Raw genomic sequence first — 19,428 nt, forward strand, 5'->3', positions numbered from 1 at the left:
GGTGTTAAAATCCGAGCCTTACTTTATTTAAAAATATACAAACATTAACTGAAACTGGATTAAAGATCTTAACTAAAACAACTGTAACGACTGGGAAAAAATAGGTGAAACGCTTCATAACATTGTAGCTGGTGTTTCTTGTTTCCTACAACTAAATTACAGTCAATAAAGCAGCACAGACAAATGGGAGAGAGTAAGAAACTCACAATCCCCTGTGTATCAGTAGTCACAATCAAGAGTCAAAAGGGACAGATGTACAGGATCAGGGAGAAAATATCTGCACATCACTAATCTAGTTAAGAGTTCATATCTGCGATGTATTAGTAACTCCTGCAACTCAACAATAAAGCAAGTAAGTCGATTCACAAATGGACAAAGGACTTGAATGGCCATTTCCCCAAATGATAAAATAGCCAATAAGCACATGAAAATGTCAATCAAATCCACAATGTGCTATTGCCTATTGACAGGGCTACTCCTGAAAAATCAGAAAACAGCAAGAGCTGGTGAAGATGTGGAGCAACTGGAGTTCCTGGGCACTGCTGGGAGTGATGTAAAATGGGAAACAGAAGGACGGTTCCTCAATGAAATTAATATGGGATCCAGCATTCCCACCTCTGGTAGATAATCACAAGCACTGATGGCTGAGTCACCAAGCAGTAGTCACACCACCATGTTTACGGCGGCATTATTTGTAGCAGACAAGAGATGGAAAGCAAGTGAGGCCCATCAATGGATAAATGACCAAATGTACCTATAACTGAGCGTTAAGCAGCCTTGAAAAAGAGGGAAACTGTGATGAGGCCACTATGTGAAAAGAAGTAAGAGGATCACAAGAATGCAGACACTGCCTGATTCTACCTAAGTGAGGTACTTTAGGCAGCTGCCAACGGCACTTCATATGCACACAGGTTCAGTTCTGCAAGATTTTACAAAGTTCTGGAGATCAGCTATTACTACAACATAAATACAGGGAAGTTAAAAATGGCAAATGTTATTGTTTGTATTTTTTTTTAACCATAATAGAAATTTTTTAAAATTAAAAATTTGGTTTTATCTGACCCCCAGCTTTTCTAGCACTCATTGAGCCTTTTCATCTGCACAGTGCAATTAATTGTAGGGAGAGATTTCCTAGCAGGAGGCAGCTGCAACAGCCCACAGTGAAGTGATCCAAGCAACAGTAATTGGCCAAAGATAGAAAGGCAGTTAAAAAAAAAAGTAGCCAGAGGTCAGCCTTAGTCTTCCCTCAAGGAGTGTTCGTGTTTTTATCTGTAATAAGATATTTTTTCTTTGGGTCCAATGTTCTTTCCCTTACCCCAGCCCAATAAGTACCCAAAGCTTCTCTGTTTGAATTCCTACTTTTGTCCACAGCCAGGATCTCCCAAACTGTCAGGCAGGAACACTAACAAACTCGAACTTTATGGAAAATTAAAGGTAGCTTCGCCCTTGACTTGCCGGTCTGGAGGCCTGACTCCATCAAGAATTAAACCGTGATACTCCCAAGGAGTGCCTGAAAGAAAACTGCCTGTGGGCAAAGCTGCCAGAACTCTCCAAGCTCTTAAATTATCCTTTAGCAAAAACCGTTAAAGTGTCCATCAGCATTATAAAGCCAAATTGCTCTGGGAAGTTGATATTTAAAAAGTTTTAGCCTTCCATGAAAAGGATCATACTATTATCAACTGCCAGAGGCAACAAGATCTTCTGATTGTCCACTCCTTTAAGATTCATACCAAGTCTGAAGACTGTAGAACAATGCCTACATCTTCTAATAGATCTCAAGATTCTAGAGACATTCCAATTACCTCATTCCATTTATAGCATGGGGCAAACCAACATAAGCTCAGCTACCTTGCCAGTAGTAACAAGCACAAATTCTATTATGCACTCGCAAAAAATGGTGAGCTTGCACCACAGTCCAAAAACCTTTCGAGAATTGGTTATTTAGCAAAGAAGTGGCATTTTCAAAACACTCCCCTTACCCCCGACTATATTTTAAGATCTGGGTCTGAGACCAGTTAGTCCAGCAGGATAAAGCTGCTAATCTTGGTCTTCAGTGAACTGCAGTTGGAGTTCAGCCGGTCATTGGCTAAGACTAGAATAAAACATCTGGGCAGCAGTCTCCATGCTTCCCCTGCAGTGGCCATCTGCTGTTCTTTCAAAGGTGAAAGTACTCTGGCTTTGCACTTACTTGCATAAAGGCTTTGGCTAGGGATGCAGTTACAGATTCATGCTTACATTCAAATGATCATGGAGGGTCAGATCCGCACATGGACATGAAGTAAGGGGGTGCTATTGTAGAGCCAGCAAGATTTGTGATAGGCAGGATGGGTACTTCAGTAGGTGGCTCTGCCCCCTCCTAATACCCACACTGCACCTTGGGGGGCTGTCTGCTCTGTCCCACACAGCAGTGTCATCGGCTACTCCCAACAGCTACTCACCGCTGTGCCATGACTGGTCCTCCTGCGTGCAGAGCCCTCGGATGGTGTTACAAAGAATTTTGGTCGATCCGCCGGGTGTCTAGAGTGTGCAGCTTTGGAGGGCATGCTGATGGGGCTGCAAGATGCTGAACGAGGACAAATGGGGATGACTAGGGTGCAGGGGATTGGTTTATACACACAAGAGTGCCAGAGGCACAGTTGAAGAAAGCCAAAAGCAGGTTCAGGAAAAGGAGCAAAGCAGAAACAGAGAGAAAAGCAGGGAGAAGATGTTATTACCTACAGTGCCCAGAACCATCACACACAACTCTCCTCACAGTCCTATGAGAATACAATGGGTCCAAAAGCAAGGCACAACCATGAGAACAGTCTGCACTGAGTTGCTAGCTGTTTGGCTATTATTAATGCTGATTCAAGATGCAGATGTAATTTGGCAACTGTGGAGAGCAACGGCTTTGTATTCTGCTAAACTGATGGTTCTAATAAAATGCCATACTAGTGATACAAGATCATCTTTACAGGAGCACTGGTGTACTATCAGAATTTTTCCTAATTAAGCTTTAAGATAGAACAAGAGGTGGAAGGAGAGCAAGCATGCAAGCAGATAAGCGAGACACATCAGAACTATTTCCAGAGTCAAGTTCAACAGCAGCAGGGTGTGGACAGAGAGAAAGGCAACTGAACTGAAAAACAAAACACAAATGTTAAGTAGCCAAGTCTTACCAAGTATTTCAGACTTGTAAATAACAATATACAGAAAACACATTCTGTAAATGTCTTATCTAAGGGCAAACCAAATACATGCTTTTTGGATTTTCCAGAAATGAAGGCATTTGCTGGTTTATAAGTAGCAGCGTAGAACATATGGGAAAGACGGTGAACAGAACATAAATATGTTAGAATTGCCAAAAACAAGGTTGAACCATGAGTAGTGCTTACAATTTTGCTTAATAAGCAGTATTTTTTCAAAAACTAGAAAATTACACTCAAAGAGACTGTTATTAGTCAAGTTACTCAGAATAATGGGTGTAAGGACATTGATACAGCACAGTGTAGGTATCCCAAAGTGCGGGTACTAAGGCTCTAAGGGTCATCCCCAGAGCTCATTCAGAAATGCTATTTTCCCACAAAGATTAGGAAACCAAACAGGACTAATGAGGAAAATACCATATTTGGACTTGCTGACAATGAGTTTATCCATACCTAGTTGTTCCAGCAATCAGCATGCTAGCTGAATGGCACAGTTATAGAAATCAAAAGTTCACAGGACAAATTTGGGGTAATTTTAATTTCCCAATTATGAGATTTAGTGTCCATCAGATATCAGGTTCTATCTTTGATTAATTGCCTTGCATTATATGCTGCTTATCACTGAATGGCTAAGGCAATGAATGGATTGGAAAACACAAGCTCTTTTCCTATCAAATTTTTTTCTGAATTTTGAATACAAGCTAAAACACTCTACATTCTCTCAGTTCTCCTTAATAGGCGGACAGACATAAAACTTTGTCTTGGGAACAGACATAAAACTTTCCTTCTGATGTTGGCAGTGAAGGCAGGATTTGTATGCTGGGGTAGAACCTCTGTCCCTTGACATTTAAAAATAACATGTTGTCAAAAGACACAGGAAGACATCTGCATTTCTCAGACTAGGAATGGGTTCATTAATGCAAAACTCTTCTGAGCCAATCAAACGCATTTAAGGAGTAACATCTTAGCATGGGGCACAAGAGGGAATCAGGGACCCAGTGGAGAGGCACAGTGCCCAGGCTTAACCAGAGGTCATCAACCTTGCCCAAGGATTAGGAAACCCTAGCAAATAGCTTTGCTGGGAGACCATGGGTCTAGCACTGAAAGGGAACTAAGCCTAGAAATTTGATTTCTTTTTTCTTTAGTGGAAAACCAATATTTCACAAGGTATCTATGACACTTCCTTACGTAAGCCAATCTCCTTGTTTCTTCTGGTTTATTCTTTATCACAGTGGTGAGAAAATATTAAATATAGGTTGAAAATATCCTCAAGCCTATTTAGTATAATCTATATACATACACAAAAGTCTTCAAGTTTAACTATCCAAGGAGCACCTCTGGGTTAAAAAAAAAACATTATAAATTCCCTCTAAGAATATTAAATTCCATGGAATTTACTGTTGTTCTGAACAGCAACTTGAAAAACACATGAATTCTTCAAATCAATTATTTGAATAATACTGTCCTTCTGAAGAAACAACAATTTGAGTTACTTTTTCTCAGAGTGTCTCCCACATCCCAAGTGTTATCATTTTATTAACCATGAATTGTCCTTGGCAAGTTTCTTCCTACACTTGGTAATGAGTGTATATTAATTTAACTCATGCAAGGTCTACACAGGAAAAAAGTTAATTTCACTTCATTTAGTTTGAGTATAACAAAGAGGACAGAAAAATTGAATAGAATACATTTATTGAAGGTCTACTATGCACAAGTACTATTACCTAGGGCAGTGCTTGTCTGGTCTAGCTAAATGTCTGTCCCCTCCACCAACATTGTTTGTGTTTGAGAATGGGATGTTTTGGGTAGAGGTTCCTCCCTAGGCCAACTGGGTTTGAATCAGAGATCCCAGATGGCTGCCAACTTGACCTCGGCCACATTATAGACACATCCTTTGGCCAGTGACAACTGGGATAAAGAAGCAGCCAAGGGACAACACTGAAAAGGGGAAGACAAGAAAGCAGCACAAGGAACAGATGGGAAAAGAAAAGTAACAGAAAACGTGTCTTTGAAAAGACAAGCAGAAGAGATATTTACATACATCATTTCCAATGGAAATTAAAAGACTCCTAAATTTTAGTTCATTATACATATGTTGTCTCAGTGCAATAGGGAATATACTGAGCAAACAGGCCACTCAAGTGATGGCTATGCAATGTTTCACACTCAGATAAATTACAGAGAGTTATCAGCTTATGAAAATGCAGATGGAAAATCTGCAAAGTAAAGAAGAGCCAGTGTATGCAGACAAGAAGCACCTTGGTGGAGTACAACAAGCAAGAAGGAAGCGGGGAAGCTGGTCCAGCAGAACGAGCGGAGAAGCAATGGCGTTGGAAAAGACTAGAGGAAGAGAATTGAGACAAGTTAGTCATGACAAATAGCAAAGGAAGTTATTTTTTCTAAGCTGCGAGGCAGTCCTTTAGCACAGCACAAGACATAGGGCAGGGGTCCCAAAGCACGATGACCATGAATGTTGGAGATTTCAGCAAACAGGTCTGTGGAGCAGTTTTAAGAGTTCTGCAACTAATTAAACATGAAGAAAAAGCTCCATGACTTTTATGAAAGTCCAACATTTGCAGGCATGAAAAAAAAATAATTAGAAATAAATTGTGCTTTTCATTCCAGGAAAATCTGGGGAGCAAAGTGATAGTTTGCACAAGAAAGTTTCTTTAGAGAAAACGTAGACCCCTGTGGTTCAGGAACATGCCTGCACGGCTGTGCAACCAGCATCACACCAGGTGCGAGGGAGTGAGTGGCAAATAGTTTTAAGGTCTGGGCCGCCAACTTGCTCAGTGGCTCAGGTCTAAGTCATCTGCTGTCATTGCACTTGGTTTCCACAAGAAGGCGACGGGGAGTGCCCGAAGTTGTGTCCTTGATTCTCAGAGGTTACTGTGAGAAGCAGCTCTGAGACACATGAGCTCATCCGGCATCACAGATGAAAGACATCATAAAACTCCCAAGAATTACTGTTTGTGAAGTGGGCTAGTGAACATGAAGAGGCTTGTTGAGGCAAAGCATCTTTAAAAGGGCCTTTATGAAGCAGGAATGCGATTTCTCCAGTGCTGAAGGTGAGAGCTTGTAGACCCTCACACAGCAATGGTGCCCAGAGAGAGCTGGGAAAATTGGAATCCACTCAGAGTGAAAGAAGTGCTACTAAAAATGTACCTCCCTCTAGAGACACATGCCATCCACACTAAGTTCTCTACAAATTGGTGGGTTCACCCAGGCATGTTTTTTGCATTTCAAAAGAATACAAGAGTTACAACTCATTGTCACAACAAGTTCCGGGCATGTTTTACTTATTTTCAAAGAGTGTAACCAATAATGGCTTTATCCACAGTGTGGAGTGTTCTAGAAGGCTATGGTTTCTAGATTACACACAAAGAACAGGCTCAGGGAGGATAAAAAGCTACTCTACAGCCACACTGGGAAATTCTATGCTTAAATAATAAGTTTGGGCTTTGACTTGAGTCTCAAGCCCACCTGGGAGTATTCGTTTTAAATTATTTCTATCTTTGTTCAATGGCTCAGATACAGGCAGAAGTTAAGGCAGGGAGCAGGTAGCTGGTGCCTCTGGGAAGGGGCAGGAGCACCTGAGAGCACCCAAGGCCACCCGATCACAGGGAGGGGCCTCCGTCTGTCTGCCTGGCGTCTGGTGTCCAGATGAGATGCTGAAGTGGACGCTCAGGAGACAATGGTGGCACATGAAACCAACACCAACAGACATTGCCATTGGGAGGAGAGGGAAGCGTGTGCTAGAAGAAACTGAGATGGGTATAGATTGAACATGGGCGGCTCAGATACACTTCACAGGTAGGACCTGGCCTTGCCAGGGAAGCACCCCTTTCCTAGGTTTACCTGATTCTCCAGGCAAGGCAGCTGTGCTTTTACTTCTGGCCAGGAACGAGTGTGTGGGCGTCAGGAGTCTGTTAACAACGCTGCTCTCCCACGGGCTGAGCTGCAGGCGGCGAGCTAGACGTCACCACATAAGCGAGATGTTAGAGGCATTCTTTTAGGGTCAAAAGGATGCAGAACATCACCCCTAGAGCTTCCAGATGCAGGGCCTTCGCCAGAGGTGACACCTAGCTGGGAATCAAGGAAAGAAGGACCCAGACCAGAGGCAGCAGCCTCTGTACCAGGTTGCCTATGTATGTATGTATATATTTATGTACATATGTGTATGTATTTGTGCCAAGATGTATATTTTGCAGCAGGTTGTAAATTAGTTTTACAGATGGAGCTTTTGCTACCAATTTGCCTTCAGCAGTCAACAGGGAATAAGAGAGTAGCAGAAATTCAACTGCAGATTTGGCAGCAACTCTAGCGAGTATCTGCCTCATTGGGATGCACAACGGACTAGGAAGAGCACACACAGCTCAGCTTCCCAACTCCGTTGAGTAATAAACCCAGAGGTGTTGGTGGTGAACAGGAGGCTGATTTCATATAAGCATTAACTCATGTTACAGCACCATGAATTGTTCGCCAGGCAGTTGGGGCTATGGAGGGCAGAGGCTAGATAACTGAACAACAGGAAAGAAAATTCATGTGGAGCTCTATGTGGGATTCCTTTCTACTTCTCCACTCAGCAAACCAGGTTCTTTCAGGCCTCTCTTGGTGCATACAAACATGCACCAAAGATTAAAGCAATACAGGACTAAGCCAAAAAGCCAACATTTAATATATACACAATCCTGAACATTACTAGCAGGTACCTGGAGACTCCAGAACATAAATTTAAAATAATGAAATGGCATGTGATACCAAATAATATCGGAGCTTGGTGAAACCATGGTTGGGAAATGAATGCCATTAATTAGTTTGCTTATCATGACACTAACTTCCAGAAGTGACCCATGATAACACTGAAGGTATTTGACAAAAACACCAGCAAAGAGCCTGCAAATTCTGACAACTCTTGCTGGAGGGATTGAGTATTCCTATTCTAGACATTCAGTACATTCCTACATCAGTTATATGAAAGTCTTTAAAACTGTCTGAACCTGACAAGGCCACATCTGTTCTGATCCACAAACAGCAGGTGCAAGATCCCTTTGTCTTTAAAGCATGTGGTCTTTCAACAACTTTGGTTACATCATATTTACAAGGAATGACATCCCAATTCTAGGAAATCAGTTTTAATAAATAAAAGTCATATTTTAAACATTGCTATAGAAAGGATTTGCACTGATTTGTTAGGTAATATTTTAGCTATTTGATCTAATTTTTCCCAAAATTCCTTTTTCTTAAAACTAGCTTACAAAGGCATTCGGGATTGGGTTATCATTAAAAAGAGAAGCCCCTATTCTTTCCTCTATTAAGAAATTCATTACTTTCTTTCTGTGAATCTTTAAGGCCTCAACAAAAGAATTTGCTTCTTAGGAAGAACATGAAAAATCTACTTTAACTTGCATATAAGGCAAACATGAAGAGATTTGCTTTAAAGCTCCCAACACCATGAGTGGCACGTTTTTCAAGGAGAAGCCTGTTTCTACTTCTACCACATTTATAGCTGTGATGAGAGTCTATAAGGAAATGTTTTAGTAAAAGTTACGGAGAGTTTGTGGATTGATTTAGGCTTTAGCCTAGAGGGGTTTGTTTTTAAGACTACAAAGGAAGATATTAACTCTCACGGAACAACTCCATGGTGAATTGTACTTAAGCACTTAAAGCATGAAATCACTACTCAAGCCTCTCATGATGGGCGCATGCAGACATTAGGCAGACTGCTGGATCACACATTTGTCATTAGAAGTCAAACAGCTACCTGTTTGGGAAATCTTCCATATTTTAAATGTTGGTTGAGGCCTTAAAGATTCACATTAAACATGAAGCACTGCTCAGACAAAATACAGCAAGTCTATGGGCAGAGCTGATACGGATTCTAGTGGGGGGTGGGTAGGTGTGTAGGGGGAATGTACTAATTTTAAGCAAACAGGTTACTACATTTTAAACTCCCTCTTATACTGTCTTGCGAAGCACTTATTCTCTCTGAGGCAGCAGCTGTAGAGATTTGAACCAAGGTGGCTTGAAGCCATCTATGTCACAATGCCATTTAGGTGTGACAATCACAAGAGCTGGAAGGGCACAGGCCCAGAACTGGTCAGGAGGGCCTGGAAAAGCACACCTGGCGAAGCAGCTATTCACCAAATGCCATGGCAATCATTCAGTGGTTTTCATAACAAGGAGAGCTGTTTGCATGCATTCCAGCTGAACTTTTACTACTGTCAATTTTAAGGCCCATGCCACAGAACAGAGAGCTTAATCAAGCTAGGAAAGACACATATAATCTCCTGACAGCTTTAACCATGAAGTTCTAGCCTAACCATTTGATAAGAATGTTTTCTGATGAGATAATGAAGCATAATAAATCTTTTAAAAATAGGGAGAAAAGGGAAAATTAATGGAAATACTTAAATTTCTTAATTAGAAAATCCAAATTCAGAATTATTTCTATTTTTAATGAAAGATCTAAGCCCTTTCTCATTGTCCTACTGAGAGTTGGCCTGAATTAAAAAGAAAATGCCTTGGGATGCTGGCATGCTGAGCTGTGAGAGTGGGAGATGGCGCATGGCTCTCTGGAGAACAAAGAAGGAGCACTCCCAAGATCCAGTGTACTCCCTCCCATCCTACTAGTACAGCTCAATACTCAAGTTCCCAGACCTGGACCACGCCTCCAGAGGCAGTGTCCTGGTCCTAGTTAGGAACCACCTTGGTTGTGGAGGAATCTGACCATAATGTCTTAATTCTCCATTCTGTTTCTTGCTCGCAGGAGGAAGAGAGGCAAGGAATGACTGCAGATTGACCAAAGGCACAGGGGGAAGAGCTGCAAATGCAGCACACCAACCAAGTGGGTGAGGGGCTGTTGACCTCTGATTCAGGCACTCTGGTCCAACAGCTGTCAGGGAGGACAAGAAGTCACACTGTCCACCTCTCAGGGGTTGCAGTTCTTAGAGCCTACTGTTTTAGCAATATCCAAACAAACACTATCACGTAGGGCCCATAAAAAATCTTATTCTTAATTGATGCACACACAGTTCAGCATCGACTTTCTGTAGAGGCATGGGTAGGATGTCCAGTTCATGGTCCAGCTCCCCACTTCCACCCTAACCCTAATTGAGTCCTGTGACTGCAGGAGGTGGTGAGCAAAGTTTCAAAAGTACTGTAAAGCCTCAGCTGCAGTATGTCAACTGCAGTAAGTTTACAAAGGTATAAAATTCAAGTGTGTATAAGTGAAAAATTCCAAAACAAAGATAAACAGACAACCTTAAGATCAGCACTTGTATGCTATCATTCACGTTTTAAGTAAATGGATTTGAAGGCAAACTATATGAAGAAAATTTTCATTTATAACCCTTAAACATACAAAAGTATCCAATATGACTATTTATCTAATACATAATTAGGTGATGACTTAGGTAGATCAGGTTTCATAAAAAGGAATGGTTTGGGTTAAAAGACAACAGAGAGTTGTTCAAACATTTACTGCTTTAAGAGATTAGTTACAAATAACATCAACACTTATGTACTGCTGTGCATTACAATGATACCATAACTTTGACATAAAATATGCAGATACACATACACACAGAACATGCACACATTACATTCTTTTGAAAGATTAGAAACAGTGAAAGTGTCCCAATTTCTTTATAAAACACTTACAGCAACTTTATCTTACTACTTTTAGAGTATGTGCCTCTATATTGCACAATAATTCTTTGGTTATGTAAAACACCATGGTTATGTAGAACAAGTAGTTTAGTTTATCTTAAAAGCTTGATTTTTATTTTTATAAGATATGGAAGATAAAATTTTCACTTCATAAATGATTCAACGTTCATGTACTGTAAATCCATTGGATGAATACAACTCAAAAGTCAAGTAAGATGTTAACTGGAGGACTAAGGTTGCTAAACATTTCCAGAGAGTGTAAGTGATGAAGCCAAGCCATGTTTCTCAAGGGTAAATGAATGGACACTGAAAACTCCATCATACACGTAAGAAATGCAGTCAAAAATGTTTGGTTCAATGAGAAACAAATCGGCCAAAATGAAATCTACCAACATGAATCATTCAAACAGATTCTGTCAGAAAGCCAGAGTCTGGAGTTGCCAGAGTGCAGATGAAAAGCCGCAGCAATCTGATTGGAGGTAAAGAAATGTTGGTAACAAAGATTATTTGCACTTGGGTGGATAAGTGGGTGACTTCTGGAGTTGTTACTAAACAGTCCAGAGAAGCACCGCCTTCAGCACTGCTGAACGCAATCACTCAGCCAGGTTCTAAAATGCCGCAAGGAAAATGCTGCTCAGCCGTTTACTGCTTTTTTACTCTGAGGTTTTTTTCTTCCTATTTGAGAAATGTAGGGAAAGCAACTTCAGATGATTATTTCCATCTGTAAACATCCATAAAAATAAAAAAGCATTAGGTAAAGAACAGAACACTTTTTGTTGTTTTCCTTTTGAACTGTACCTCTATCTGGAGAATTTAGCAAAGTTGCAGATGAAGAGGAGAGCCGCTTGCTAATGACGGGATCAACATGTTTCGAAAGATTCATGGTGGAAACTGACCGCCTGTCTGGATCTAAAACAAATGGAGATAATGCTAATTGACAGCCAGCATGCAGGATTGCAATTTCCTAGGTCACTGATGGAGGGAAAAACTAGGCTTGGAGGCTTTCAGCTCTATTTCTAGATCATTCAATAACAGCATAGTTTTCTAAGTGGACATTTTCAAGGTAACTTAAAGGCTAGAAATCAAATCCATTTTTCTTGCAGGACAGAGTCAATCTTCAGCTTACCAGTTTGTCAGCCATGGAAACTTAAGGATATTGCTATAATCCAAGTAGATGAAGACTGAACAGAGGTCTGGGGCTACGAAGCCAGTGGAGGCAGACTGTGTGTGGAACAAGGAGAGGCCCACACAAGTGAATGCCCTTGTCATTTCTGGGGTAATAATGGTGCTGGCAAAATACACAAATGTTGCAGTCAAATGGAAACGAGGATCTGTGTATTTGCCAACATTGTGGCTTGCAGAGGGATTTTACTCAGGGAAGTCCAGTCCATTACAGAATAGTTAAAAAAAAAAAAGTAACAATGGCCATGTTAACCGTTAACATATTTTTTTTCCTGTACATATTTATGGGGTATAGTGTGCCAACTCAAGGTGTAAGGATCAAATCAGGTTAGTTAACATTTCAATCTCCTTAAAAAGCTTAAAATGAAATTTATCTGAGAGGCAGAGAGACAGAGAGTTTTCATCCTTGGTTGCCTACCCGAATGCTGCCTATGGCTGAGACAGGGCTTGGTCAAAGCTGGGAGCTGATAACTCAATCTAGGTCTCCAGAACAGGCACCTGCAGGGAGCTGGGGTCCAGAATCAGAGCCAGGCACTCTAGTATGGAATGCAATGTCTTAACTACTAGGCTAAACACATACCCGCTTCTTAGGTGTTAGAAAAAAACATTTTAAAGATTACTTGGAAGTTAACAAACAAGTCAATATGAACTTAGAATAGTTTCACAGGGTGGCAAGTGTTAGGCGAGGAGAGATACAGAAAGGGTCAGTGAAACAGGCTGAAGTGCCAAGTTCTAGAGTTCCACCGCTCAGTGAGACACTTGCAGCTCACAATAACGGATTATAAACCACGTAAGGAACTGGAAGAGAACAGCTGGTAGGCTCTACACAAGGACTGATAGGCTGCCTGTGCTGATTGGTTTACATCATGAAATGAGTAAGTACCACATGATAATAACTTTTTTTTTAAAGATTTTAATTTTTTTAAATTTATTTATTCTAAGAGCAGAGAGAGGAATCTAGCATCTGCTGCTTACTGCCCAAATGGTTGCAATGGCTGAGACTGGATCAGGAGCCAAGACCTCCATCTGGGTCTCCCATGAGGGTGGCAGTAACTCACATATGTAGGCCACTACCATCATTTCCTGTCTCTGAGATGCATTAGTGGAAACACAGGTGGGAAGAGGAGTGGCTGAGTCCTGAACAGTACTCCGATGTGGAGTGAAGGTGTCCCAAGTGGTGGCTCAACCTGTTGCATCACAATCCTGTCTACCCCATATCATGATTTCTTAATAATTATACATTTTTTACAATGTACCGAGTGCCATTTTAATAAATGTAAATACAGTGTGCACTGATAAATTCAGATCATGACTGTATCATAAAATGATAATAATAATAAAATGGAAAATGTGAAAAAAATTTTAAAAAAGAATTTCCACAAGGAACTAAATTAAAAAAAAAAAGTCTATAGTCATCTTACATCTGGAAAAAGGACACTGCCCATGGAAATTGGAGGATAAAAGCTCAAAGCAGATGCCTGAGTCCCTCACTGGAGTACCTGGATTCAAGTGCTGGTTCTACTCTGCATTCCAGCTTCTGGCTAAGGAAGACTCCAGAAGGCAGCAATGATGGACCAAGGATTTGGGTGCCTGCCATCCACCTGGAAGATGTGCACTGAGGTCCAGCCTCGGCCCAGCTCTTAGATACTGTGGGCAGTCAGGGAGGGAACCAGCATGTGTGAACATCCTCTTCTTTTCTCTCTTTGCCTCTCAAATAAATAAATTTAAGAACTTTTGAAAAGGCAAAAAAAAAAAAAAATTCAGATCATAAATGTTTTCCTCTCCTAGTCACTTAACCCCCCGCATGGTAGTCCACTGTCTGAAGTTTTCACCTTGCATGTGCTGGGACCCCCATATGGGCACCACTTCCCATCCAGCTCCCTGCTTGTGGCCTGCCAAAGCAGTAAAACACAGCCCAAAGCCTTGGGAATCTGCGCTCGTACTGGAGACCTGAAAGAAGCTTCTGGCTCCTGGCTTTGGATTGGCTTAGCTCTGGCCATTGTAGCTACCTGTGGAGTGAACCTGCAGATGGGAGATCTTTCTCATTTTATCTCCTCTCTGTAAATTTGTTTTTCCAATAAAAACAAAATAACTTTATGTTTGGAGTCTCCAAACTCCTCCTTTTCATTTTCTCAGAAAATACACAATAGGTTACTAGGAACTTTAGTTGTCCCATTCTGGCTTGCCCCCTACTGTGTTGTTCAACGCTAGAAACCGATGTAAGAGTGTAAAAATAGCCACATTTCTATGTGAGTGAGTTCAGTGTGGTATACAAGTATAGAATCAGCACACAAATTTGCCCAACAGAACTGACAGAACAGGATTAAAAGCAGAATTGTTTCTAAGCTTGTATGTATTATTTGCTTATCCTGCAGTTAAATAATTTAAGAAACAATTGGTAAATATCAAATAAGATGGGAAACGTTTATAAGTGTAAAAATCAGCTGTTAATCTGCTTTGGCTCTAACAATATTCATTAGCACAAACTAGACTCACTGTAAAATCACATATAATGAAAGTCTAAAAATCTTACTCTTGTATTTTTTAGGAGTTAATTGGATGTTTTCACCTATCATTGCTACAATTAAAGGGTTTTTGTGATGTTTGGTTTTTCATTATTAGCTGCCCATAAAATTAAATTATTCCTGGGAGGAGATGGCTTAACATTGGCAGTAAAAAATGTGCAGTGGGGGCCACTGCAACACAGCCAATAAAGCCATAGCTTGCAGTACCAGTTCTAGTCCTGGCAGCTCCACTTCCGATCCAGCTTCCTGCTAAGGTGCCTGTGAAAGGAAACCAAGATGGCTCAAGTGTTTGGGCCCCTGAAGAAATGTGGGGGACCCAGAAGAAACTGTTGGCTCTTGGTTTTGGCCTGGCCCAGCCCTAGTCATCATGGCCACATGGAGAGCGAAACATGGATAGAAGATTCTCTCTCTTCTGCCTTTCAAATAAATCTTTAAAAAAAAAAAAAGGCCCGGCGCAGTGGCACAGTGGTTAAGTCCTCGCCTTGCACGCCCGGGATCCCATATGGGCATCGGTTCTAATCCCGGCAGCCCCACTTCCCTTCCAGCTCCCTGCCTATGGCCCGGGAAAGCAGTCGAGGACCACCCAAAGCTTTGGGACCCTGCACCCGTGTGGGAGACCCGGAAGAGGCTCCTGGCTTCGGATCGGCATGGTATCGGCCATTGCGCTCACTTGGGGAGTGAATCATTGGACGGAAGATCTTCCTCTCTGTATATCCGCCTTTCCAATAAAGAAAATAAAAAATAAATCTTTAAAAAAAAATGCAGTGACCTTTTCTGTATGGAGTAATCATTTTAAACTATTATTTACAGAGTAACGGTGATGAATTTTTCATTAACATCAGCTATTTGTATTTTTGACTAAGGTTCATTTTTAGTCAAAGCAATTCTACCATTAATGAACTAGAAAACAGCATTTCTGTGACTCATATTTATGCACAAATGATGGTCTCCCTTAGAGCAATCCTAACATTCTAGAAAGATCTACGAAAATGTCAAAGAAGCATCCTAGTGAAATGTAAGGTTTGGGTACAAAAAGGAATAACAAAAGTCATTTCCAGGTGACTTTATATTAATACATGTTCTTTTTAAGTTTTCCGATTTTTCATTTACTTAAGAACTTGGGGTAGTAGTAGCAGTGAGAAACTTAAAACCATTGGCTCATTCTCCAAATACCTGTGACAACCAGGCCTGGAGCTGGGATGGAAACCAAGTTTCTCATGTATGCCGCAAAATTCCAGCTACCTGAGTGATGTTATGCTGCCTCCCACGGTGTGCAGGGCATAAAGCTGGAGCCGGCAGTCCGAGTTGGGAAATGAATTTGGGTACTCCGGGGTGGGGTGGGAGCAATGTAATCATCAGGTTAAATGTTCACTCCCTGCAACATATTTTCTTTCTCCCCTTTCTCCCTCCTGCCTTCTTCCTACAATTTATTTATATATTTTAGAAACAGAAAGTTAGAGAAAGAGGAAGAGACAGATCTTTCCTCTGCTGCCTCAGTTTCCAAATAGCTGTGACAGCTGGGGCTGGGCCAGGATGAAGCTGTGAGTGAGGAACCCCATACATCATCTGTTGTTTTCTCAGGTCTGAAGTGGCAGAGCAGGCACTCTGGTATCGACACTGGTGCCAAAAGTGGTGGTATACCTCACCACACCACAAAGCCAGTTCCTGCAACACATTTCCTGATGCTGCTTTATTTGTGGCCTTTTTGTTGGAGTAAAGTTGTGTCTACATGCAGATTCCCTACAGGTCATTAGAAACATTCAGTTCTCTATCCTACAGGGTACTGTGAATGGTCCTTCTGTCTTTCATACAAATAAAATAATAATTTAAAAAAACTGCCAGAGGGCGTTGAAATTATGGAAGTATTCTATGTCTTTGTTATTACTGAGAGATGAGATTAATTATTATTCATTTATTTTTCTCACTAAACAAGATGCAAATCAGCTTAAGTTTTCCAAGCCAGTGAGAGCTGATATGCCAGCAGTTGTGACTAGAATTCCACTGGAGACAGTCTTAGAATCTAATCATGGGTGAGAAGTCATCACACCTCAGATATGACTTTGAACTAAAGGGCCTTTTTCTAAGTGAATGAGACCTGCCCGCTGCTGGCAACATCACAGCATGTCACTCTCGATTGAAAACTGTGGCAAATTCCAGTTCAACTCTGTTCCAGGAAAGGAACAGTTTGCTCGAACTGACAGCCCTTGGGGAAAAACAGATTTTTAACTCAGGTCTCTCTTGTTCTGAGTGGTAAATAACAGAGGTCAGCGGCTGCTGAACTTGGTCTGGAAGCAAGAATTAAGGCAAGGAAGACCTACGTCTCTTCAGAAACATATGACAGTCTTTTATTGGCAGAATCAGCCACATATATGCGTAAAGAATGCAATTACATAAGAAAGAAAAAAATATACACATATATACATAGCTGCCAAAACATATACTGTGGCAGCTTTTCTGTATTAAAGCCATCCCTACTCCACGTAAATCATAGCACTACCACAGGCTTGCCTGGGTTGTGAACAGCAAGGAATCAAAAAAAAAAAAAAAAAAAAAAAAACTGTTTTCAAGTCAGTTTGCAAACCATGAGACAGTAAGGGGTTTTATTTTTTTCCTAATCAAAATATTAGGGAAGGTACATAGGAATCAAAGAGTAAATAAACAAAAATTCATGGCCATTTAGATGAAAATTAAAAGGGTGAGGGGGCAGGTATAGATGTTGGATGGGAAGAGGGAGAGAAGCTAAACCAGAAACTCTAATCCCAGGCAATTTTTTTTTAAAGCTGAAAATCAGCTTGCAGAGGTTTCAAACAAAGCAAGTGTTTCAAGATAAAGCCAATATGGCAACACCTTTAAGTCACCTGAATTGCACTGTCACACTTAGGAAACACTGTGCCAACCCCAGATCTAGGTCTAGGCCGGAGCGTAGGAAGCATGCATTACGACTAGGGTGGTGACAGCTCAGCGACTGGTGAGCCAGCCCTGGGTCCGAGGCGCTAGCTACAGGGCGGGCAGCTGGCAATCACAGGGTGTCTGTACCAGATTCTCTAGTACCACCAACAGTTGGGAAGTGGTGGTCCAGGCCTGCTAAATCGAGAAAGGTGAATGATGACTCAACAAAACCACCTGGGGACAGAATGCCAGACAATGACTTTCCAAAGCAAAATAAGAAATAAAGATATTGAACTCAAACAAATGAAAGAAAAAAAAAATTAAAGTGACACATACTATGTAAAGCTCAAAGTGTCTTGAATTTACAGTACAAAAATAAAGCTTTACAGTGAGTTCGAATTCTGAAGTGAATTTCTACTCGTTCATGTAGGAAACAGCTTAGACACATGCTACCGTGTCTGCTGAAGAAGCCGCAGCACGGGTGGAGAGTGCAGCTGACAGAACCTCTGATCTCCATCACCCTCTATCCTCAACCAGAGGGAGTGCCACACGATTGAAGCTGAATTATTTCAGCAGGATTTTGTGTTGCAAACACAGATTGAAGAAAAAGAAGCAGAAACACTTTATTTTTTAACTAACCCAAAACGGAAACAAAACAAAAAAAAATTCAACCCAAACCACACCAAAGACTGCTGGTTCTGACAGTGGTGGTCGGTGCCACGTATGTTTACCTGCGCTGTGGAGGCCTGGGCTCCCGTGCAGAGGGCCGCCCCACGACCACCGGTTGGCCTGCGGCCTGGGCTTCTGGCTCCTCTCCATTGTACGCCGGACGACAGCTTCATGGCGTACCTGGCCAGGAGTGCAGAGTCAGGGGTTAGGATCAAAGTTGGTCTGAAGGTGCTTCGTGGTACAGTATGGCAGGGTGGGATAAGGGGGTACCACCTGCATTCCCATTCAATCACCCTAATCCATTCTGTTGTGTCTGTGTCTCATCTTATGGTGGGAAAAATACAGTTGGGGGGGGGGGCAGCTACTGAAATAATCAAGAGTCAGCTCATGAGACCCTTGTTGGACCATAGGCTCCTACATACATGACTTACTGCTGAGCTGTGATGCTTTTTTTTAGAAAAGCAAAATTTACTTAAAAGGCAAGAGTTATAGGGAGACAGGAGGAGGGAGGGAGGGAGGGAGAAAGGAGGGAGAGACAAAATTGTTTCCATCAGCTGGTTCACTCCTTAAATGGCCCCAACAGCTAGGGCTGGGCTGGGCTGGGCTGTATCCAGGAGCCAGGAATGCTACCCAAGTCCCCTGCACAGGTGCCCAGGGCCCAAGCACTTGGGCCATCTTCTGCTTGCTCAGGTGCACGAGCAGGGAGCCGGATGGTAAGTGGGGCACTCATTTGTGCTGCCCCCTGGCGTCAGTAGTTCAACCGGCTGTGCCACAGAGTTGACCTGTGATGTGATGATTTCAACACATGAGCATGGGGACTTAGGTTAGGATCAGTGAATAACAGACATGGCACTACGCGAGAAAACAGAGTTTAGAATCTGGGTGTGTGAGTGTTCCCAGCTCAATGATGTGTAGCACCGCCTACCACCTACCCATTAGCAGTTGAAACTTGCATTTTCACAAAAGCTCTGTATCTAATTCTTACTCCAGCGTTAGGCAAGGTTGAATCACATGGGGCAATCCCTGTGAAAACGTGGGACAGGAAACCCAACTGCTGCGGCCTCAGTGCAGAAGAACCAAAAGGCTAAATGAGTTGTTGACTTAGAGTGGAGGTGTTTAGATTGTGCATTTCAAGCTTGTGTGGCAGCAGTGATAACCAGCCCTGCCTCTCCCAGACTTCCACACCTCTTCCCAAGCAGCTTCGACCATCTGCTGAGCTGCCTCCTCGGAAGCCAGGAGGGGGACACACCTGGCCCTACCTGGCCGGCTCTGCCTCCCTCCCATCCATGTCGGCCTGGGCCCACCTC

The 19,428-nt window shown here is 42.0% G+C and overlaps 1 protein-coding gene across 1 annotated transcript in view; it reads right to left on the reverse strand.

The window, feature by feature from the left end:
* MAP7 (microtubule associated protein 7) overlaps positions 1–19,428 on the reverse strand; it is a 198,686-nt gene that overhangs the window by 77,350 nt on the left and 101,908 nt on the right. Inside the window, exons 6-9 of the mRNA XM_040965658.1 lie at positions 18,184–18,301; positions 11,655–11,765; positions 7,044–7,157; positions 2,439–2,563 (exon numbers count right to left, since the gene is read on the reverse strand). Coding sequence (XP_040821592.1) covers positions 2,439–2,563; positions 7,044–7,157; positions 11,655–11,765; positions 18,184–18,301 — 468 coding nt within the window. The remainder of the gene's footprint in view (positions 1–2,438; positions 2,564–7,043; positions 7,158–11,654; positions 11,766–18,183; positions 18,302–19,428) is intronic.

Source organism: Ochotona curzoniae, unplaced genomic scaffold (genome assembly GCF_017591425.1).
Source record: "Ochotona curzoniae isolate NIBS_2020 unplaced genomic scaffold, NIBS_Ocur_1.0 scaffold_3890, whole genome shotgun sequence".
Taxonomy (NCBI): domain Eukaryota; kingdom Metazoa; phylum Chordata; class Mammalia; order Lagomorpha; family Ochotonidae; genus Ochotona; species Ochotona curzoniae.